The sequence below is a fragment of the Littorina saxatilis genome, linkage group LG16, assembly GCF_037325665.1.
Source record: "Littorina saxatilis isolate snail1 linkage group LG16, US_GU_Lsax_2.0, whole genome shotgun sequence".
Lineage (NCBI taxonomy): Eukaryota > Metazoa > Mollusca > Gastropoda > Littorinimorpha > Littorinidae > Littorina > Littorina saxatilis.
Window position 1 is genome coordinate 17,313,759 of NC_090260.1, and position 17,666 is coordinate 17,331,424.

Below are 17,666 nucleotides of genomic sequence, written 5' to 3' on the forward strand. Positions count from 1 at the left end.
TGACGTTACCCACCAATAATGTGGTGGCCAAGACTGAGGCTTGACGTTACTCACCAATAATGTGGTGGCCAAGACTGAGGCTTGACGTTACTCACCAATAATGTGGTGGCCAAGACTGAGGCTTGACGTTACTCACCAGTAATGTGGTGGCCAAGACTGAGGATGTTTGTGACTGTGTGTTCCCTGGCATCCCTGGCCTTCACTATCTCTTGACGGCAGTAGTGTCCAGTTTACATAACTGACGAGTTAAATATCAATATAGCTATTCTATGGACACGTGGGGGGGATTCGGGGGCTGTGATTGGATGGTCTCACACATCCCTTTTCCGATCATCAAAGCATAACGCTACGAAAGTTGGCCATTTTTGCCGATATCCAAACGATATCAGCAATAACAAAGACGCATGGTTCCGGTTTCTTCCACGTGTATAAAGTACACGCATACCTCGCCAGGCTTGTGTCTGTGGCTAGTCGACAGACGATGCCATTTGCTGTGTGTGTGTTTTTGTTGTTGCTTACTGTACATGACATACATTACGTGTAAAATCCAGTTCTTTAACTGGCAGCAAACCTTGCAAATTTCCAGAAGCTGCAATCTGAAGCGACCTATCTCTGATTTTTGCAGACGATCTCTCCAATCACCAATGTTTAACACAAAATCAGCAAACTCTCCTGTCACATAGAACGTCCATTGTGTAGTGCAATGTTGAAATGAAGTTACCAGTCCGAAACATTTCGTCGTTTCTTCTGAGACAATCCTTGTTCTCTTATCATCTACAGATTTACCGCAGTCTTCACCACGCGAATTCCCAACAGAAGTCAAACTTTCGAACATACAATCTACGTAGGCAAGCATGATACGTCATAACGTCATACGATTCCTAAGATATTGACGTAATGCTAAGCATCCGGTTATCTTGAGTTTTCTCCGTAATACATGTCCGGGTTTTTTTCAATGTTCGGTTATTTCCGTGGCTTCATGCAGAAAGGGAACCGTCGTCTGCAATCAACGACATGGACCATTCTGGTCCTTGTTGCTGACAAAAACATGATTTTAACACAGAATTTAATGTCAGAATAGCTATATAAACGCTATTGTGTTTTCATCGTAGCAATAGGGTCCGATATTTAGACTCGAACAAGTATAATGCGACTCGTCTTCGACTCGTCGGCATTATACTTGTCTCGTCTAAATATCGGGCCCTATTGCTACGCTGAAAACACAATAGCTGTTATGTGTATTCTCTGAGTGACAAGTTTTTGCTCGCCTTTGCTTCATTTAGTATATACATTATTGGATAACAGAAATCAATTCGTCTATTGCTGGACATTATTACATAAACCATCTTTTCTGAAGAACATAACAATGGTAGAAATGTGCCCGCTTGTCTAGAGAAACCGCGATCACAATCCCAGGACGGGTACATAAGGAGAAATCTAGTAATCCCAGACGACAGCTTTCTATGTGTCGCTTTCAAATCACACCTTATTCACGTCTGAGTGAAAGCAGACAGTGTCTGTGGTTGAACTAGCTAGTTCTCTCTGCGCTTACCTATCTTAAACCATTTATGGTACTTCAAATCGCAAGTCCAAAATTTAAAAAAAATCGTGATGGGAAAAACCCGTTGAAAAGCTTTTGACTGAACTTAGAATAAAGATTGTTGATCATTTGAGAGGGGGGAGGAGAGAGAGAAAGAGAGAGAGAGAGAGAGAGAGAGAGAGAGAGGGAGAGAGAGAGACAGACAGAGACACAGAGACAGAGACAGTGAGAGAGGCAGAGACAGAGACAAAGACAGACAGACAGACAGACAGATAGACAGAGAGAGACAGACAGAGAGACAGAACAAACGAACGAATGGTTTACTGCGTAGGCCGTCGGCCCATTGCAAAACGGGAACAGTGGGCTCGGGAAATGAACTCGAAAAATACACAATAGTTGGAAATTCCGACAAGTGGAATAACGCGTCACGGATACCTGTCAGTGTCTTTTCTCAAATTGTAACTTTTTTCACTGGATCATTGACGATAGGGGGTGGGGTTTGGCGGACCCGTAACGGACTATATACTCATTCTCGGTGTTCTTGTTTTGTAAAGCATTGAGTATAGAAATACGCTGCCAAGCACCTTTCATTGAATATTCTGGAATCAGACATAATTATGTTATAAGTCAAATCACACACAGTGGGATCAACTTGAACATCTTTCGACAGTAGCGTCGAGTTTACATATTATTGTTCACTCTGACTGACAGTAGCGTCGTGTTTACATATTATTGTTCACTCTGACTGACAGTAGCGTCGTGTTTACATATTATTGTTCACTCTGACTGACAGTAGCGTCGTGTTTACATATTATTGTTCACTCTGACTGACAGTAGCGTCGTGTTTACATATTATTGTTCACTCTGACTGACAGTAGCGTCGTGTTTACATATTATTGTTCACTCTGACTGACAATAGCGTCGTGTTTACATATTATTGTTCACTCTGACTGACAGTAGCGTCGTGTTTACATATTATTGTTCACTCTGACTGACAGTAGCGTCGTGTTTACATATTATTGTTCACTCTGACTGACAAGTTGTTGCTCGTTTGTGCATAATTAATTATACTTGATTATTGGACAAGAAAAATAAAAATGCAATAGACCAATCCATCGATTGCTGTACATGAGTACAGGAACTCGCGTAAAAGGCAGAACATGCAGAATCTGCATGTCCCCGCTTGTTTAGAGAAACCGCGAGAAAAATCCCCAGACGAGTACAAAAGGAAAGATCTATAGCGATCTCATAGGACAGCCTATACTGTGTGCCGCTTTGAAATCACACCTGGCACTTTATTCAATTTTGACAGAAAAGCTACAATGACGGCGATTGAAGTCCTTGTCCCTTTTAGAATCTTGCTCAAAAGCAGACTTTGTGAAAATCTGTTCACCGATTTTAGATCGCACATTGTCAAGTACACACGGTGTCGAAGGGCTGAACATTGACAGGGTGACCGACTTCCTTCGCTTCTTGGCTGTCACACTTAACGTGTGTCTGTGGGTTTTGGTTACGAAGGGAGAGAAAGAGAGATAGAGACGAGAGGGGGGGGGGGGAGGGGACAGACAGATAGATATACAGACTCAAAGAGGGACTAAAGATTGGTTTGCATATTTTTCTGATGTCTTCTCATAATGACGTCGGTTCTTATGAAATAAACTTCTATACATATGAATAACTTGCACTTCAACCCAGAGAGTCGCGTTGGAATTGTGTTTTGCTCTATGCACTGTTTGTCAAGGATTAAAAAGATAAGGCGACTGACACGTTTTAGTTGTGTTTTGCTCTATGCACTGTGTGTCAAGGATTAAAAAGATAAGGCGACTGACAAGTTTTAGTTGGCATTACTCCAGACACACTGTACAGGCGACACTTAGAGAAACCGCGAGAAAAATCCCAAGATGGAACCCAAAGGAGAGGGAGCGACCATTGACTACAGATCTCAGACGACAGCTTATACTGCGTGTCGCTTTCAATTCGCACCTGGCACTTTATTCAACTTGGACTGAAAGGCTACAATGACGGAGATTGCGCTTTTCTCTCCGTCTGCGCTGTCTGCCCTCACTCGCAAAAAAACCCAACCCACCCAGCACTCTCTCCGACACTTCAAACCATTGACTCTGCTCAAATCACAAGACCTTGCCAACTTCTTAAAAAGCGGTTGTGAAAAGCTGTTAACTGAACATTAAAAATATTTGTGTTTGTTTAGGGGTGTACAAAAACTTGGGACTATTGCCTTTGTTTGCATCCAGAGGAACAGAGAACTAGCAGTGACCAACAGAGAACTAGCAGTGACCAACAGAGAACTAGCAGTGACCAACAGAGAACTAGCAGTGACCGACAGAGAACTAGCAGTGACCAACAGAGAACTAGCAGTGACCAACAGAGAACTAGCAGTGACCAAACAGATTGGGATTGTTGAGGGGAAGATAGGGGGTGGGGGTTGAAGGGGGTGGGGGTTGAAGGGGGTAGGGAATAGGGGGTAGGGGGTGGGGGTTGAAAAGGGTGGTTGGGTGATCGACAAAGGGAATGACTACAAATGGGATTGTATGATTTGCTTAATGTGAACTCATTATGACATAGGTTTTTATAGACTTCTATACATATGAAACGTTGTGCAGTTTAACCCAGCAAGTCTTTTAACGTTTGAAGGTTGTGTTCCATAATGCGCTGTTTCTCCACTGTTTCTAAGTTTGCATCGCTCCATGATCCAGACACATTATACAGGCGAGATAGTGCATGGTTCTTTAAAGGATCTGTCGGGAAGGGACTTGTTTGATGGCAACAAGTGCATGGTATGTCAAGCATAAGGTGCACCAATTGCTTGTAAAAACAAGTCGCGTAAGGCGAAAATACAATATTTATTCAAGTAGCTGTCGAACTCACAGAATGAAACTGAACGCAATGCCATTTTTCAGCAAGACCGTATACTCGTAGCATCGTCAGTCCACCGCTCATGGCAAAGGCAGTGAAATTGACAAGAAGAGCGGGGTAGTAGTTGCGCTAAGAAGGATAGCACGCTTTTCTGTACCTCTCTTTGTTTTAACTTTCTGAGCGTGTTTTTAATCCAAACATATCATATCTATATGTTTTTGGAATCAGGAACCGACAAGGAATAAGATGAAAGTGTTTTTAAATTGATTTCGACAATTTAATTTTGATAATAATTTTTATATATTTAATTTCCAGAGCTTGTTTTTAATCCAAAATGATGGAGAATAAGATGAACGTAAATTTGGATCGTTTTATAAATTTTTATTTTTTTTTTACAATTTTCAGATTTTTAATGACCAAAGTCATTAATTAATTTTTAAGCCACCAAGCTGAAATGCAATACCGAAGTCCGGGCTTCGTCGAAGATGACTTGACCAAAATTTCAACCAATTTGGTTGAAAAATGAGGGCGTGACAGTGCCGCCTCAACTTTCACGAAAAGCCGGATATGACGTCATCAAAGACATTTATCAAAAAAATGAAAAAAACGTTCGGGGATTTCATACCCAGGAACTCTCATGTCAAATTTCATAAAGATAACAAGTTTGTCGAATTCTGTTTAACGTTGTAGCTCCATGACTATGACATCATCTCTCTCTATATAATCAAACCCAACAGACATCAGTAGCTCTACGGCGATGACATCATCTCTATATCATCAAACCCAACAGACATCAGTAGCTCCATGGCGATGACATCATCTCTATAATTTTATCATCAAACCCAACAGACATCAGTAGCTCCATGGCGATGACATCATCTCTATATCATCAAACCAAACAGACGTCAGTAGCTCCATGGCGATGACATCATCTCTATATCATCAAACCCAACAGACGTCAGTAGCTCCATGGCGATGGCATCATCTCTATATCATCAAACCAAACAGACATCAGTAGCTCCATGGCGATGACATCCTCTCTATATCATCAAACCAAACAGACATCAGTAGCTCCATGGCGATGACATCATCTCTATATCATTAAACCAAACAGACATCAGTAGCTCCATGGCGATGACATCATCTCTATATCATCAAACCAAACAGACATCAGTAGCTCCATGGCGATGACATCATCTCTATATCATTAAACCAAACAGACATCAGTAGCTCCATGGCGATGACATCATCTCTATATCATCAAACCAATCAGACGTCAGTAGCTCCATGGCGATGACATCATCTCTATATCATCAAACCAAACAGACATCAGTAGCTCCATGGCGATGACATCATCTCTATATCATCAAACCAAACAGACATCAGTAGCTCTACGGCGATGACATCATCTCTATATAATCAAACCCAACAGACGTCAGTAGCTCCATGGCGAGGACATCATCTCTATAAAATCAAACCAAACAGACATCAGTAGCTCTACGGCGATGACATCATCTCTATAATAATCAAACCCAACAGACACAGAAAGAGCTTAGAGGTGCACGCGACGAGCACGTGTCGACTCCAAACAGACGTCAGTAGCTGTATATAGTCAACTAGAGGAATACCCGGCTTCGCCGGGGTGAATCGCGAGACAGAGACAGACAGCGTGGCGGTTCATCACAATCACCTCTGCAGGCGAAGTCCTGTCAAACGGGATTGAGAATTTTAGAGCTTATTTCTTAGCCCTATATTATCTGCTGTGGCTTCTCACATGCCAGAACATACAGACAGACAAAAGCCGCTAGACCCCATCACAAACAGAACTCTATAATACATAGGTTTTTGCCTACACACACACACAAACACACACACACACACAGAGAAGCCGTATATATATATATGCATATCTGTATCTATAAATATATAGAGATAGGTGAGAGTGTATTTTTCGCGTGGCTATAAATTGATTCGACCTTTTCACTTTGACAGTAAGAACAACTTACGGGTGCAAGGGAAGCGTTCTGGACAGCGCAGTGACATTCTAAAAATAGTCACTCTCAGAAACGGGAATTTGGGGTGAACGGCGCGGAGACAGACAGCGTGGCGGTTCACCACAATCAACTTTGAAAGGCGAAGTCCTGTCAAACGGGATTGAGAATTTTAGAGCTTATTTCTTAGCCCTATATTATCTGCTGTGGCTTCTCACATGCCAGAACATACAGACAGACAAAAGCCGCTAGACCCCATCACAAACAGAACTCTATAATACATAGGTTTTTGCCTACACACACACACACAAACACACACACACACAGAGAAGCCGTATATATATATGCATATCTGTATCTATAAATATATAGAGATAGGTGAGAGTGTATTTTTCGCGTGGCTATAAATTGATTCGACCTTTTCACTTTGACAGTAAGAACAACTTACGGGTGCAAGGGAAGCGTTCTGGACAGCGCAGTGACATTCTAAAAATAAATAGTAACTTACAACTGAACGGGAAAGCCACACGAAGGAAGGGAGATAAACGCCAAACACTGGAGAAGATAAGGAAGAGTTACTTATAATGGTGAAATGAACACAAAAACGAACATGAGTTTAGCGCTGCGCGCTGAGAGCACGTGTTGAAATATCTCATCGATGATATTGTGTCCGGGGTGTAGCTGAATACGGTGTCCAAATTTGAAAAAGAACCACCGAGAACTTTGGCGTTGTGATGTGGTGTAGCGGCTATGGTGTGTCGGTATGGGGGCCCGGGTAAGCTGAGGTGGAACCAAAATAGCTGAGGTGGAACCAAAATCGGTTCCGCGCTGCGCGCTGAGAGCACGTGTTGAAATATCTCATCGACCAGGTTGTGTCCAGGGTGTACCTGAATATGATCACCAAATTTGAAACAGATCCATCGAGAACCTTGGCCGCGCATCGCGCACAGACACACAGACACACAGACACACAGACACACACACACACAGACACTAGTCGTATATATATATAGATAGATGCCAACAGACACTGCCCGGGTATAGGCCGATTCACTATACATATAATTAAGTGAAAAGACAAAACAAAGATAAGTTGTTGGAACGTTGGCATGTGAAACGGACGGATATATTATACGTTATGTGTATTGTTGACCAAAATATGACATGTGACACAGATCGAGACATAATCATTGTTCCTTGGATCCGCGCTGGCGACTGAGATGCAGGTGAACAATGACTGTCGAGATCTGTGTAAAATGTCATAGTTTGGTCAAAAATACAAATAACATGCACGTATCGATCGAATCTGCTTAGAATTCCTAAAAAAAAATTTACGATTGAACGCACACAAACATGCAATATGTTGTAGTCTCCCCTGCCGCCTGAATATCATGTTTTGTCGGACTCTGACGTCACATAGCTTTGAAGAAGGGAAATCCAATGTTCAAACGATACATAAACAAATAACATCAGACAATGAACAGAAAAGAGCATACATTCTCCACACAATAAAGGCTCTGGAGAAGGAAGGAACAACAACAACAACAACATAGTTGTGACACGTTTTGTTCCCCAACTGAACAATTCCTTCCCGTCATTTCATTCAAACTTTTTCTGCCTGAATTTTCGTCGATTTTTACAAAAGTGGTATCCTTCGTTTTTGTCATATTAATTTTGTAACGTGGTGTTGATGTTTCAGGTGAGACAGGACGAGAACAATGGCGAGCCAGCAGTCAGGTAGCGGGGCCATTCCGAAGACATCTCGTCAGGTAGGCCGCTGTCACCGTGTTGTGTTGTCCATAGTGTTTCCCATTGTTTTGTTTTGTCGATCGTGATGTCTTTTGCATACTGATTTGTTGTGCATAGCATTGCATTGTACTGTTCAAATTATATCGTACTGTCCAAATTATATTGTACTGTCCAAATTATATTGTACTGTCCAAATTATATTGTACTGTCCAAATTATATTGTACTGTCCAAATGTTTTTGTTTTTGATTTTTGGCTCACGTAAGTGTAGCCTATGCGATGCTAACTTTTGTCTGTCTGTGCGTGCGTGCATGCGTGCGTATGTATGTATGTATGTGTGTGTGTATGTCTGTGGTAGAAACTTTAACATTTGACTGAACACCGAAATACTAATTTTACCTGGTTATTATCCAAGCAACAGCTTCAAAGTATTGAAGCAATCATCAACATTTCGTCGGCACGTATGTAGTTAAAGTGTGTATCCAAAGAAAACGGGTGGTGGGTGGTTTTGGGGGGGTAAAACAGGTGACTGGTTTGTGTCGTGTGTGGTATGTAGATTGTAAACAGGGCCCAGATTCGTCGCTCGCGTTTCCGTTGGCTGTTACTCTCGCAGCGCACGCGCGCGGAGGGCCGTGTGCGTAGAGGTTACATGCCGAGTCTCAGTGATTATCAAAAATAATGGTCGAAGTTAGCGGATCATGAAAAATGCGAGCTTTAGCGAGCTTTTTCATGACCGCGAACTGAGACCATTATTTTTGATAATCACTGAGACGAGGTGTGTAACCTCTTTATTCCTCCTTTCTTCAGTTATTCAAAGAAAAAAGGAGGTTTTTTGCGAAAGTTTGATCGAATCCTATTCACTCAACCAGTCAACCTGCGCAGGCGATCGATTAATGCGCGGTTGTATAGTTCCGTGCAAATCATTCCATTCTGTTAACACTTCTTGTCAGTTTTCCTATTTTGGACTAAAATCAAGTACACAGATATGCTGTTATTCTGCTGTGGCGGCAAAGGCAGATATTGTGTGTTCTGTATATGTTTTGGTATCGGTTAGGATAATGTTCTTTTGTCAAATGGGACTAGCAGACGAACTTTTGCACCCGTGTTCCAACGTTAAAAACTGTATGAAGTTAAGTTTTCTGGGGAAAATAGTGTATGAAACCGCTTTATGTTGTTTAAATTGATGAGATGTGTGCATTTGGTTGCGTGTGATCTGTTTATTAAATGAAATATTGTTGAAAACTGACCGTCGGATTGCAGTCTGTTGTCGAAGAAACTGAGTGAAAAGAAGGGGAACTACTCTTGTCGCTAGACAAAGTATGAGTTACTTGCCTTGGGAAATTGCTTGTGATGAACGTCTGATCTAGATTCAGAAAACAACCGAACTCATGGATTTTATATGGAGATTCATGTGTTCAGGCCTGTAGTTGTTAATTTAAATGCGGTATGTTTGTATTGTTTGCTCCAGAGATGTATACTTCGTACATTAGAGCGTTCGGAACTTTTCAGTCGCAAAAAGTAGTACCGAAACAGAACAACCTCTCAACCCATTGCACTATCGAGGATTCAGGCTGTTGCTGGGTCGTTATTTGTTTGGTTGCTGGGTCATTATCGAAAAATAACTACCCCTACAAGTTTACAGAGGTAAAGAAGCAGAGGGGGGAATAAATGTCTTTTCATCTCAAAAGGCCTGCACAGCGTGTTTCCAGTGTGTGTATGCCCCCCGCGGGTGAAGTCCGGCCATATTGGTTGGGACGAGAAAGAATTTACCCGATGCTCCCCAGCATGTCGTAAGAGGCGACTAACGGATTCTGTTTCTCCTTTTACCCTTGTTAAGTGTTTCTTGTATAGAATATAGTCAATGTTTGTAAAGATTTTAGTCAAGCAGTATGTAAGAAATGTTAAGTCCTTTGTACTGGAAACTTGCATTCTCCCAGTAAGGTCATATATTGTACTACGTTGCAAGCCCCTGGAGCAATTTTTTGATTAGTGCTTTTGTGAACAAGAAACAATTAACAAGTGGCTCTATCCCATCTCCCCCCTTTCCCCTATCCCATCTCCCCCCTTTCCCCGTCGCGATATAACCTTGAATGGTTGAAAACGACGTTGTAACTCCCCTAAGTTTTGGGAGAGGTATAGGAATACCTTTTAACGTACAAAACACTCAGACACAGTCAACCACTCTTACTCTAATCACTGACTCCACAACCAGGCAACATTCAAACCAAAGTTTATTATTTACACACACGACATCACCGCATTCACATTCACACCCAATCACAATCGCTCAAAATCAAAGATAGATGAAGTAGGAAGAATTATCTTAAAGTTTAACAAAACAAATTGGCTATAAGAATTTATAACTTGATACTAAAAGAACTGTAAATATCCCTAAATATTACCACCTATCACCTTAATTCCCTGATCCCGAAAAATCAAGAAGTCTCTTTATAAATCTATCTCAACTCAAAATCCGCTTATCTTCACCTACAGTAATCAATTAACCCCGTTATTTATTAACTAACTATTATTTCTAACTTACATTTTACACTAATACCTCGTGATAGGGACTACCAACGTTTCTGCTACACTGCCTTCAACCTTGATGCACAAGATCAACGCCAAACGCAGCTACACAGGGAACCAGTAGGCCCAGCCACCATTAATACTAATTAACTTAACTTTAAATAACAAAACCCTCAATTCTCTTCCACTTATTTCAACACAATAAATGGTACGAACATTAATTCATCAATAACACATTCACATTAATCCACCACGTAACAACCTTACTTCATAACAACAAATTATCATATCACTACATACTTTTCTCTTCGTGCGTAATGATCACGACGTTTCACAACCAAGTCCAGTTCACATCTCGCCGATCCACAAAATCAACGTCGCTCAAAGAAAACAATAAAGACACTCCAGATTAGTCCCGTTGAAATGTAAATAACCAGGCCTGGTACTAAGTTAATACCTAATATTTAATTAATAGTCAATTTCTACCTAGTTTCCTCTACCACTTGCAAAATCTCTATGTCTTTAATGTGTTTAAACTCACTTATAGGTCACACTGCTTATTGAAGCCACAGCTGCATAACTCAAGGCACACAGATGCCATAATATATTCTTGTGCACAGACTGCTCGTGGCAATAGAATGCCAGCACCTTCCACCACTTTACCCACTGACGGTGGGCCACCTCACCTCCACAGCTCACACTTGCGACACACCGGTGGTCAAACACCCCACCAACTAACACGCCTTCCTTCCGGGAATAGAGCCGGAAGCTTCTTGCACCCGGAAAATCATGCTGTCCCCTGTGTCGTTCGTCTCTCCTGGCTTGGACTCTCCCACAGCCCCGCTTCTATGCTTGAACGCTGTCGTAGGAACAAAAGCCAAGTATAACTACTTGTTCCTCCAACAATACTTAATTATCTCCCCTTATCCACCAAGTCCATAAATTGACTCTAACAACAATATTTCCCTCGTTTGACTTCCCATAATTTCCATTTTCATCGACTTACAAAGTCCCCTCTTTACTTAATTACTCATTAATTACCATAATTAACTACTTAATTAACCACTCTGGCCATCTCATCAAAGTTACTATTTAACTTTAACCAACATCATTATCAAATATCAGAGTCCCAACATGACCAATTATGTAATAATTCTTACACTTTCCACTCACTTAAATACCTAATTACAGCCTGTACTTTTATACAATTGTAAATACACCATCATCAATATAAATGTTCAAAGTATTTACAACTCCCATTTCACCAAATCAAAACAACATGGCTGCCCCCATAATAAACAATTCCTATTCCATTATTTGACCCAACCATTTACAAGCAGCCCCTTCACAACAACGCCACTTCCCTCACCCCTTATGAATTTAAGTCATATTACATAGTGGCACCTCGTTCTTCCCTATTTCTCTACCCGTGATGACGTCACATATTTACAACCAACCCCCCCGTCTTCTGTCTTGACGGTGAACTCCCGTTTACACCTCCCGTACCTCGTGTTCACTTTTCCGTACTTGCACCTACTACACGACTCTTTCTCTGGAGTTAACGCTCTCTACCTTAAATTCACCCTCCATAAAATAAATCCTTCCCACACATAAGTTCACTCGCAGCAACTGCTGACACCTCTTTTCTTCTCTCCACCAGCCTACTCGCTCTCTACACTTCTTGCACAATAAAAACCTGTCCACCCCCTTTCCCTCGTTTCCCATTCCCCCTCTCCCCTTTCTACCCCCGACACCCAACACATAAAATGACACCAACCAAGGAAACTAAAAAACTAAACCTCTCTCATACACAAACACTACCGAACCAACAAATTTTGACCCTGAGCACGGAAGGAGAGAAAAACTACAGAATTTCAACACACCTTGCCGTTCGAGGATTGACCACCCGTAGAACCCTTGAAGCCACACCAAGACAGCTGGAACACAACTTGTCTCCGGGGTTGTATAAAACAACAACACGCCGGTCGGCCGGATAGAGCATTCACATCAACCATCCGTTCTCTTCACAGTTTTACACAGCAGTGACCTTCGAGCCTGTGACTCGTTCACGCACCACGCAACCCCACGTGCGTGAATACACTCCCGCGATTGGCTGTCCATATCCACGGACACACACCGAGTCACTGTATAGGCACCCATCTGAGCCAAAACCGCACGAAACCCAGCTCATGCACGAATTACCAAATAAGTCATGGCTGGACTTGGGCAGAGTTTGTGACAAACCCCCCACCCAAGTACAAAACACCCTGTATTGAACCAAAAACCACACACCTCTGACCAATGCCAGGAATCCTAACACGTGTAATCAAACCACAACTCCCCCTGAACTAAAACACTACACAACTCTACTGACATCCATGGACTTGCAACATGATCCAGCCCACCAAAATCAGTCCATTTTGATGGTTTAATGCTCCCCACATCTGGTTACTCTTCCGAGCGACTGAGCAAGTCGGCCCCCACGTTGTCTCTTCCAGGAATCGCCTGGATGGTATACATGTAGGGTTGCAGAGCCAACGCCCACCGCATCAACCTCTTGTTGGTCGCCTTCAAACCCTCCAGGTACTCCAAGGGTTTGTGGTCGGACTGAATGCAGAAAGGTTTTCCGTAGAGGTACGGGCCAAACTTCCGCACCCCCCACACCACCGCCAAGCACTCGCGCTCGATGGTACTGTAGTTACGCTCCGCTGGCAGCAACTTTTTGCTCGCACAGGCCACCGTCTGCATCCCGTTTCCCTGGTCTTGGAGTAGCACCGCCCAAGCGGCACTTTGGCAACTCGTCCCATCGGCGTGACTTTTTGGCATCGGTCGCAGGACTGACAGTATCGTCGCACGTCTCCGCACAGGCCTGGCCAATAAAAATCTGCCCATAGACGTTCGCGGGTCTTCTTGGTTCCCAGATGTCCTGCCATGGGTGTGTCGTGGGCGAACTTGAGTAGTCCTTTCCTCAAGGATCTGGGAACGCATATTTGTGAACACTCCAATTTCTTCTCCCGATAAACCCTCTTTAGTATCCCACGAGACATCTTGAACTCCACCATGCCCTTTCCTGCTTGTATCTGTTTCCCTTCCTTCGCCAGTCGTTTTGCGCGCACTAGTGTTTCATCTTCCTGTTGCAAGACTTTCAGCTGATCCGGAGTCACTTGCAGCCCTTCAATCTGCACCACCACCACCGGTTTCACCGGCCGTGTACCTGCTTCAGCCTGTGCTCTGGTTGTCACTGCCGCACACAACGCCCGTCTGGGATACATCGATACTTCCACCCAGTCTCCGCTCGTAAGCTGGGCCAGGTTTCCCAGAAAAATGTCAGGCCTGATGTTGTCGTTCACGATGGCAAGAATCCTCTCACAGATGTACGGCGATTCTACGTCAACCCATGCTAAGGGATACGTCTTTGTGCAGTCTAAGTCGGCAAACTCTACGTGCACTGTCCCGCTGGTGTAATCCTCAGGCCTAACAAATGCAGCCTTTACCATGGTCTTGTCTGCCCCTGAATCACGTAGACTGATTGCGTCTCTCCCGTTAACCTTGCACCTTCCCATCGGCCGAAATGGAATTTTCTCGCAGTCTTTGCACAACGGCTCTGACGGCTCGGAAGATCTCGTCTGGTCATCTTGCTCGGTCGTCATGCAGGCGTTCGCGGTACACTCCCTGGCAATGTGTCCCGTCTTCTTGCACCTATGACATATCACCCGATTGTTGTATTCCCGATTCCAGTTCGTCTTTTTGTTCCTGCTGCCCTCTACTGGCCTCACTTGGCCCTCTGACTGCTCTGCCTGTTCCTCCGATCCCCCTCCGGTCTTGGTACCCCCGTTGCTTGTAGTCTTCTCCTTTTTCTTTTCCTCCTCGTCCATTTGGCCCCCGATGTTACGTTTTGCGTTGAACAATCTGGCGTCCCGTTTTGATTCCAAGTGAGTGAACGCTAACACCGCCGCTTCCTTGGCTGTAGCTGGCTTTTTATCGCTGACGTACTGGAACAGCTCACCCCGGAAATTTGACATCAACTGTTCTCTCAGGATCAGGTCATACAGCCGGTCATAGTCTCCCGCACACTGTGACATCGCTATCCATTGATCCAACAGGGTCTGCAGCCGACGACTAAACTGTACAAAGTTCTCGTCCCCTTGCTTTGTGATGTTTCTGAATTCCCGGCGATAGTGTTCTGGAGTATGATGGAACTCTTCTAACAGCGCAACCTTGAGCATATCGTAGTCGCTGGCATCCTCGGGAGTCATCCGTAGATATGCTCTCTCTGCGCGACCCTTCAATTGGTCTGCTAATCGACCTGCCCATGTCGCCCTGCTCCACCTGTGTGTTGTCGCTGTTCGCTCGAAGTGGAGGAGGTAGTCGTCAATGTTGACAGAGTCATCACAGAAGGACATCTTTACCCGGTATTTGTCAAAACTCGGTTCTCTCTCAGTCCCCCCTGTGCGCAGAGCTAACTCCTCTTTCCACCTCGCCTCACTTGCTTGCAGTTCTTCTTCCCGTATGCGACGCTCCTCCTGGCGTCGCTCTGCCTCATCTCTGCGCCGGACTTCTTCCTCTTGTCGTCGTGCTTCTTCTTTCCTTTCTTGGAACTCCCGTTCCTCTTTACGTTGGGCTTCTTCTTTCCTTTCTTGGAACTCCCGTTCCTCTCTCCTTTGGGCCGCCTCATCCTTGCGTCGGGCTTCTTCTTCTTTGCGTCGAGCTTCTTCTTTCTTCTCCTGAAGTTCACGTTCCTCTTTACGTCGGGCTTCTTCTTCCTTGCGTCGAGCTTCTTCTTTCTTCTCCTGAAGTTCACGTTCCTCTTTACGTCGGGCTTCTTCTTCCTGGCGTCTGGCCTCTATCTCTTCCCTACGCTGGGCTGCTTCTGCTTGGCGTCGAGCTTCTTCTTTCTTCTCCTGAAGTTCTCGTTCCTCTTTGCGTTGTCGCCGCTCTTCCTTCCGCAACTTCGCCTGCGCCACTCTCTCCTCGACGATGGCCGCCTCCCTGCGCACTTGGGCCATCACAAACTGGGCCAACGTCGCCCCTTGCAAACCCAAGCTTTCACCCTGACTACGGAACCGTGCTAACTCCCTGTCTACCGACTCATCGTCAAACCCATTAGAACCTTGGACCATGATCGGCGACACTCCCCTTACAGCTTGACCCTCACCGTACCCCATCGCCAAACGCTGCGCCCCAACAGACCTCGTCCCCAACACTCCTGGCGTCCCCAAAGACCTCTCCATCCTCGGCGTAGAAACCGCACCCGGCATACCACCCGTAGCCAACAACGTCGCACCACCACTTGGTACAGTGAACCGAGGAGGGGTTACCACCAGGGATGCAGCCGCAGACGTCGCTGGAACCTTCTCCTCCATCCTAGCCGCCCGCCTCAACTGACGCTCATCCCGATCTGAATTCGACATCTCCTTGACAAACCAACCTCACCTTGACCCCAATTCAAAAATTGATCGCCCACAACAAACACGGACAGAATAATACAAAGCAACAACCGCAATAGAACTTACCCAAACAGCTAGCTGACAACCTTGGTAGAGTGAGATCCGAGTGATCAGTTCGGACCCCAGGTGTGCTCAAACTCACTCGTTCTCTCTCCTTCCTCTACCGGGTCAAAATAGCCACCCAGGCTTAAAGCCTTTAAGTCGCCCGCCAACCGCCCACGCTAGTCCTCATTCATACCCTTTCACAACTGATTCACACGAGTCACGGCCCTTACTTCCCGATGCTATCTAAACCCTTCCTAATCCCCGAAATGAAACTCCTATCCCACCGCTGCCACCATTGTAACTCCCCTAAGTTTTGGGAGAGGTATAGGAATACCTTTTAACGTACAAAACACTCAGACACAGTCAACCACTCTTACTCTAATCACTGACTCCACAACCAGGCAACATTCAAACCAAAGTTTATTATTTACACACACGACATCACCGCATTCACATTCACACCCAATCACAATCGCTCAAAATCAAAGATAGATGAAGAAGGAAGAATTATCTTAAAGTTTAACAAAACAAAATGGCTATAAGAATTTATAACTTGATACTAAAAGAACTGTAAATATCCCTAAATATTACCACCTATCACCTTAATTCCCTGATCCCGAAAAATCAAGAAGTCTCTTTATAAATCTATCTCAACTCAAAATCCGCTTATCTTCACCTACAGTAATCAATTAACCCCGTTATTTATTAACTAACTATTATTTCTAACTTACATTTTACACTAATACCTCGTGATAGGGACTACCAACGTTTCTGCTACACTGCCTTCAACCTTGATGCACAAGATCAACGCCAAACGCAGCTACACAGGGAACCAGTAGGCCCAGCCACCATTAATACTAATTAACTTAACTTTAAATAACAAAACCCTCAATTCTCTTCCACTTATTTCAACACAATAAATGGTACGAACATTAATTCATCAATAACACATTCACATTAATCCACCACGTAACAACCTTACTTCATAACAACAAATTATCATATCACTACATACTTTTCTCTTCGTGCGTAATGATCACGACGTTTCACAACCAAGTCCAGTTCACATCTCGCCGATCCACAAAATCAACGTCGCTCAAAGAAAACAATAAAGACACTCCAGATTAGTCCCGTTGAAATGTAAATAACCAGGCCTGGTACTAAGTTAATACCTAATATTTAATTAATAGTCAATTTCTACCTAGTTTCTTCTAACACTTGCAAAATCTCTATGTCTTTAATGTGTTTAAACTCACTTATAGGTCACAATGCTTATTGAAGCCACAGCTGCATAACTCAAGGCACACAGATGCCATAATATATTCTTGTGCACAGACTGCTCATGGCAATAGAATGCCAGCACCTTCCACCACTTTACCCACTGACGGTGGGCCACCTCACCTCCACAGCTCCCACTTGCGACACACCGGTGGTCAAACACCCCACCAACTAACACGCCTTCCTTCCGGGTATAGTGCCGGAAACTTCTTGCACC

General features: G+C 43.9%; 2 protein-coding genes and 1 long non-coding RNA gene across 5 annotated transcripts in view; 1 reads left to right on the plus strand and 2 right to left on the minus strand.

Annotated features, from left to right (window-relative positions):
- Positions 1-17,666, plus strand: part of LOC138950551 (uncharacterized) — a 149,867-nt gene that overhangs the window by 81,674 nt on the left and 50,527 nt on the right. For 2 of the 3 annotated variants that reach the window (XM_070322267.1, XM_070322269.1), the window contains exon 2: positions 8,105-8,174. The exons of the other annotated variant lie outside the window; for it this stretch is intronic. In XM_070322267.1, the coding sequence (XP_070178368.1) occupies positions 8,124-8,174 (51 nt within the window). In that variant the 5' untranslated portion in view covers positions 8,105-8,123. The remainder of the gene's footprint in view (positions 1-8,104; positions 8,175-17,666) is intronic. 3 annotated transcript variants of the gene reach the window in all.
- Positions 1-17,666, minus strand: part of LOC138950560 (uncharacterized) — a 173,662-nt gene that overhangs the window by 65,947 nt on the left and 90,049 nt on the right. The gene's annotated exons all lie outside the window — the stretch shown is intronic.
- LOC138950534 (uncharacterized) lies at positions 10,368-17,545 on the minus strand. The gene is made up of 2 exons (XM_070322255.1): positions 12,563-17,545; positions 10,368-11,538 (listed from the first exon to the last, which is right to left on the minus strand). The coding sequence occupies exon 1, from the start codon at positions 16,088-16,090 to the stop codon at positions 13,250-13,252; it is 2,841 nt and encodes a 946-aa protein (XP_070178356.1). The 5' UTR covers positions 16,091-17,545; the 3' UTR covers positions 10,368-11,538; positions 12,563-13,249.

Coding starts and splice junctions, on each gene's coding strand:
- LOC138950534 (XM_070322255.1), bottom strand. CDS start 16,090: ATGTCGAATTCAGATCGGGATGAGCGTCAGTTGAGGCGGGCGGCTAGG.